This window comes from Mastigoproctus giganteus, chromosome 10 (assembly GCF_048544385.1).
Source record: "Mastigoproctus giganteus isolate SK-2022 chromosome 10, ASM4854438v1, whole genome shotgun sequence".
Taxonomy (NCBI): Eukaryota; Metazoa; Arthropoda; class Arachnida; order Uropygi; family Thelyphonidae; genus Mastigoproctus; species Mastigoproctus giganteus.
The window spans coordinates 55,173,684-55,179,683 of record NC_143584.1 but is presented as its reverse complement, the minus strand read 5'-3'; the positions used below and the strand labels follow the sequence as shown (position 1 = coordinate 55,179,683).

Genomic DNA, 6,000 nt, shown 5'->3' with positions numbered 1-6,000 from the left:
GATTTTCTGTTTGCTTGAGGGAAAAACTCGAGTTTCCGGAGAAAACACCATGCTACCTTCGCCTGAGAACGACTAACACGTTATGAAAAAGACCCGTAAAAATTCCTCCGTCATTGACGGGACTCGAACTCAGGTCTTTTCCACCCGGTGTGGGGAGAACGGCGATCCTATCAATTGTGATGCCCACGAGGGCACAGTTTGATGAAAATAACAGCCCAGTTGTTTATACCAAAATATAAATACTTATGGTAAAACTGAAATGTCTGCGCCGGTAGCATAGTAGTATCGTCACCGTCCTCCCCACACCGAATGGAAAAGGCTGGGTTCGATGACTCGAGGAACTTTAATGAGGTTTTTTTCACTCCGTGGCTGAGTTAATCGGTCTCAGGCGTAGATAGCCAGGTTTTAACCCCCAGAATACACACAATTAACAGACATAGGACACCGCACGCCAGATGAATTTAATTATTCGGGTGGCCTAAATATAATAGTTTGGGGTTTTTTTTTTTTTTTTTTTTGTAAAACTAAAATGAGATGCATATTCATTTTTATTTCCCAAGCAATTAAGAAGACTTTAAAATCGATTTTAAATATTGTGAATGGAGTCGTTTTAGAGACACTGTTGATAGCATTTAATAAAAAGCAGACTGTAATTTTTATCCCAGATGGCGCCGCGATTGTAGTGGACAGTTATCCAAACTGCCGTGTATGTGACTGCCGGCTTTGGATTGGTACAAAAAGAGCCGGCGGCTGCAGTTTGCTTATGTTGTCAGTGTTTGCTTCTCGGTGAAATTTAGGTTTGAAGGCCGGCTTGTATCGGCTGAACTAGCATTCTGTTACTTGCCATTTGTACTAGACACAGTTATGATTCAACCGTGGAATGATGTTCTGCTTTTTTATAATAGAACAATGGAAAACGGAGGTAAGGATTCAATTAAAAAGTAATAAATAAGTGTTTTTTTCTATATAATCGAATACCATATTTTACTGTGTTATGTATTTCACTAATTATGAAGGTTGCATACTGATATATTTTTTACTTATGTGTTGATTTCTAATTCTGGATTAAATTTTTTTGTCTTCAGTTTTGATTTGTATCTGAAACAATTATGTGAGATTAAGGTATATAAGCATGTAATCCACTTCTGAACATGGGTGTTTATTTTATTTAAAATCGATATTCACGCTAAGAAGCATCACTTTTCGTAGGATATAAAATTTGCTTCGAACCGTGAATTATTTTCCTCGCATACGTATTGATAAATTTATGTGAATTACGGTTCTTTGCAAACTGTTTTTCTGACATACCGCAGTTCAGGGGCAACTTGTAAGCATCACTTCGGTATGTTAGAAAAAAATTCAATTCAAGGATGGCAAGGGGAAAGATGACTTTATTTTTCATTTTCATTTTCACTGAGTGTTATTAGGATATAGTGATTACTAGAGGGGCTAATATACAAGTTTCTGTATCAAGGTTATTTCCACTTCCTAACAACAGTTTTCTCGTTAATGATTACAGGTATTTAAAACTTGCCACGACTCCTTATCGGATGCATTGATATTAAAAAGATCAGCATAGATCTATCCTTATTTTGGAAAAAAAAAAAAAAAGCACTGATTGTTTATGGCTGTTGTTTTGCATTTCGATCATGAGAAAATTGAACTTATTTATTATTATTATTATTATTTTTTTTTTTTCATTATTAAAAGAAACCGTTTCATATGTATGCGTATGATGTTTGGTACATTTTTAAGTTTATTTTTGAATGGAGTTATCTGCACTTAATTGACAAATGGACGTTTTGTTTTCTGTTTACCGTAATACATTAATAAATTCATCATTGTGTAACTGGTTTTAAACTGATAAATTATTTTATTTATATTTTTGACGTTATCTATAATGGAATGTAAAAATGGATGAAGATGTTGGGAAACCGAATAAAAGCATTTCCAAATGTACTGTTCTTCAGATTTCGTGGGCTGCCCAGAACCGATAATAACAATGTCGGATGAACTTTTTAAAAATCAGTTAATTATATTTTATACCAGATAATATATCTGGTATAAAACTTAATTAATTGATATTTTAATTTTGTATATAAAAAGAATATTTTGATATATTGCCGGAAACAGCGCATATGCAACATCGGAGAAGTGAATGAATCGTTAAAGTTGTCGGATGACCCCCCCCCCTTTTTTTTTTAGAATTAGCTTCCCCCTTCTCTTTCTTCTCTGAAGGTTGCGTATCACCCTGGAGGTTGTGTATCATTAGATTTTACTTTCATTGGACAAGTTTAACTGGGCTCGGCACTTTTACGCATTCCTGAAAAATTTTTTTTTTTCCAGAATGCGTACAGTGCCAAGATTTAAAACGTGTCCAACTTAGCTTATATTTTTGAAGTACACATATAATATATAAACAATAAAATTAAACTTTAGGTGAAATCTGCACTGCATGAATCAGTTGAAATAATTGGATTAATCAAAAAAAGTAATATCTGTTATGCATTATCAAAACTGTTCTTGAATCTGTTCATATGCTGGAAATGCATTAGTTTTGGAAAATGTCTGATTAATTTAATGAAATTATTCCTGGTATATCATCTCTAATGTATATGCCTATATTACAGATTAATTATCCAGCAATAAATTATTTTTATTATTTAATTTTTTAATTAAATTTTATTAAACTAATTTTTTGGATCACAAATTAGTCAGCATTAATTTATGATCCAACAAATTTCTTTTTTGAATTTTGATCGCCTTTCCTTTAAATAGTTAAAATCATCACTTTTTGTTTGTCCAGAGCCTTCCGAACTTCTTAATTTTACCCAGTTTTATATCCAGCAGAAGAATAAGTACCAACTGAGGATACAGTAATGTTAAACATAGCATAATGTTTTTGAATTTCTTAGTATAGTTGGGCATTTCCATTTTTTTTTTTTTTTTTTTATTAATACACACAGTTTACATATATTCATATATACACAAAACTTACATAGATTTATATACAATTATATAAAAATTTCCATTCACATAACCCAGGGCTTGTGTGTACGTGTATCGTGGTAGCTCCAAGGCCCCATCTGCACCTTTTTGTTCTCTGTGATGGTGCAGAAACTCTAAGCCACTTCACCATCAGGGAGCAGCCAACACCTGGGCAGCTGCCGCCTGTCACCCATCCCAGGCATGATGAAACCAGCCTGGGTCTACTATCCTTTATGTGCACAAAATGCCACACCCACAATAGGTAGTGCAATACCGGTGGGTGCCAGCAATCCCACTCCCTGGTTGCCCAGACCTGGAAGCCAGCAAAAAAAAAAAAAAAAAAAAGTGCCAATCAGTATAGTTGGGAAAGTGCAAAGTGTGTTAGTCGTCTGATAGCACCAGGGGTTCCCCCCATCTCCATGTTGTGTACTCTGTTGTTCGTGTAGCACAGAATTCTGTGAAGGCTAGAGATTTAAAAAGTGTGTGGGGAGTGGACGGATGTGTAGTGTTGTGTACCGTTGTTCTTCTGACCATTTAGCCATTGGGACCCACTTGGGACCCACCATTACCACACTTGTCTCCAGGGAGGCAGGTCAGGTACCTGGTAGATTTTATTGTACGCTGGCAGGCCCTGTCACCTAGTTTCCAAAGATTTCAGTTTGTTTGTTTTGTTATTTGGTTTTTAGGAGCATTAGCAACTAAGGCCATGTTGCTCCGGGATATGCAGTGGTCATTCCCTGACCTTTCCGCATCCTCCCTATTTGGTGGTGACGGGCTTGAACCCCTGTCTAATCAAGAAGAGTGTGCTACGCACTGCCGCTCCTTCCCACCTGGCTACGGAGGCACCTAAAGATTTCAGTGGCAAGGGCCTTTGTGAAAAAAAAAAAATAAATAAAAATAAATAAATAAAAATGGGGGTTAACGCTAGAATATAAAAGGCCAAGATAGGTTTATATAAGCATGGTTTAAATTTGGATGTTATTAATTGATAAGTTGTGTGGGGTGTACACTGCGAGTTAGACAGAGTGGGGGGGAGAAGACAAGGCTGGGGGAAAAGACAGAGGTATGGAGACGATAGAGAAGGCGACCCCAGAAATTCAGTGAGGCAGACCCTATTGCCTCACCTGGCGGAAGAAGGGGATGGAAGGGGAGAAGAGACAGGAAACAATCTCCTCCCCCCCACAGCCAGAGAGGAGAGTAAAAGAAAACTAGGCTAGAGTGCTCGATTTGATTGCCATTATGGCTTGTGGCAGAAAAGCTGCTGGCGTCTCCAGTGTCAGGATTTGGAGTCTTGAGTGGGATCAGGTACCAGTTGATCTTGCCTGCAGATATCAGCCTGATGAAACTTGGATGAAGGAAGTGAATTTCAGTTCAGTTGAGCTTTGGAGAGGTTGGTGCTGCTGGAGAGGTGTGCCCAGAATATGTCTCAAGTTATTTTGGTGGTTTAGGCTCCTTAATGTTCTTCGTCTGTTGAAGACATCCTGTGCAAAAGTGATTGGACTACTTATAATTGTCATGGGTATGAATTAGTATATGTTCTTGGTCCTTTGGCAAATTAATAATCTTATAGTTGGGCAAAAGAATAATACTCTCACAGTGGTATTTGATGAACAGTAGTGCTTGACAAGCCTGCTCTGCAGAGTAAAAGCTTGACATTAGCCACCATTAGTCGAGAAACACGTCATGATGAACCGAAGACAACAATTGAGATAAACACTGACAAAGATAAAATTGAGTATACTGAGTTATACAAAGTCATTAGAAAGAGACTCAGAGAGGACATAAGAAGATTTAAACAAGAAAAGTAGAACAAGCATTAAGGGAAAACAAAGGACTTAAATCAGTAGCCATGAGCAGTAATATAGACAGACAGAAAAATGATATTGAAACAGAAGAATAGTGATGGTGTACTTATAAATAGCAGAGAAGGCATAATTCAAATACCAGAAGACTACTATAGAGAATTATACAAACAGCGAGGGAATGATGTGATGCCAGCAGAGGGGAAGATGGATCACAAATTAGTAACACATACGACCTATCCGATATCCTTCCTTATGAGGTAGACCATGCATTGAAGAAAATAATCAGAAAGCTCTGGGGGAAGATGAAGTTACTGTAGAGTTGTTAAAATTGGGAGGAAGAGACATGACACAAAAACTTGGAAGGCTCTTTACAAAATGCATTAGAAAAGGTGTGACACCTAAGGAGTGGAATAATGCAATCATAGTTTTGCTACATAAAAAAAGGAGATAAATTGGAAATTATAGACCAGTTAGCTTGTTATCCCACATCTACGATTAAGTTGTTCACAAGGGTCACACAGATTAGAAAGAATACTTGATGAGAATCAACTGAAAGAGCAAGCTGGCTTTAGGACAGGATTCTCAACTATGGATCACCTTCACGTAATGTCATAGCTAATGGAGAAAGCAAATGAATATAAAACACCATTATGCTTGGAATTTTTGGATTATGAAAAGGCATTTGACTCCATACATCATAAGGCAATGTTTCGGGCACTGGAAAGACAAGGCGTAGATACCCCATATATTATGATTTTTGAAGAAAATATGAGAATGCTACCTCCTTCATTAGACTAGACAATATCTCCGAAGTTGTTTACTGCTGCCCTTGATGAAGCTCTCAGAAGATTAGACTGGTCGCAGAAAGGAGTCAATGTGAATGGAGAGTACCTAAACCATTTACAATTTGCAGATGACATTGTGATCATAAGCCATGATCCCAAAGAATTAGAGGAAAATCTTAATCAGTTTTGCAGAGTTAGTAAGGATTTCAGACTAAAGATAAAAATGGCTAAAACAAAAGTAATGATGAACAAGTATGCCACAGAAAGGAATATAATCGTTGAAAGAGCAGTAATTGAAAAGGTGGATTCATATACTTATCTGGGACAATTCGTTAGCTGTAATAATGATAAAGTCAAAAGAAGAATAAATTTTGGATGATAGCATTCATGAACTATAGTCACATACTGAGGAGCAATATCCC

General features: G+C 36.8%; 1 protein-coding gene across 1 annotated transcript in view; it reads left to right on the top strand.

Annotated features, from left to right (window-relative positions):
- Nucleotides 1–758: 758 nt before the first annotated feature.
- The window catches only part of LOC150079039 (very long chain fatty acid elongase AAEL008004-like), a 103,735-nt gene continuing 98,493 nt past the window's right edge, over nucleotides 759–6,000 (top strand). Inside the window, exon 1 of the mRNA XM_090382433.1 lies at nucleotides 759–922. Within this exon, the coding sequence (XP_090238559.1) occupies nucleotides 865–922 (58 nt within the window). The 5' untranslated portion in view covers nucleotides 759–864. The remainder of the gene's footprint in view (nucleotides 923–6,000) is intronic.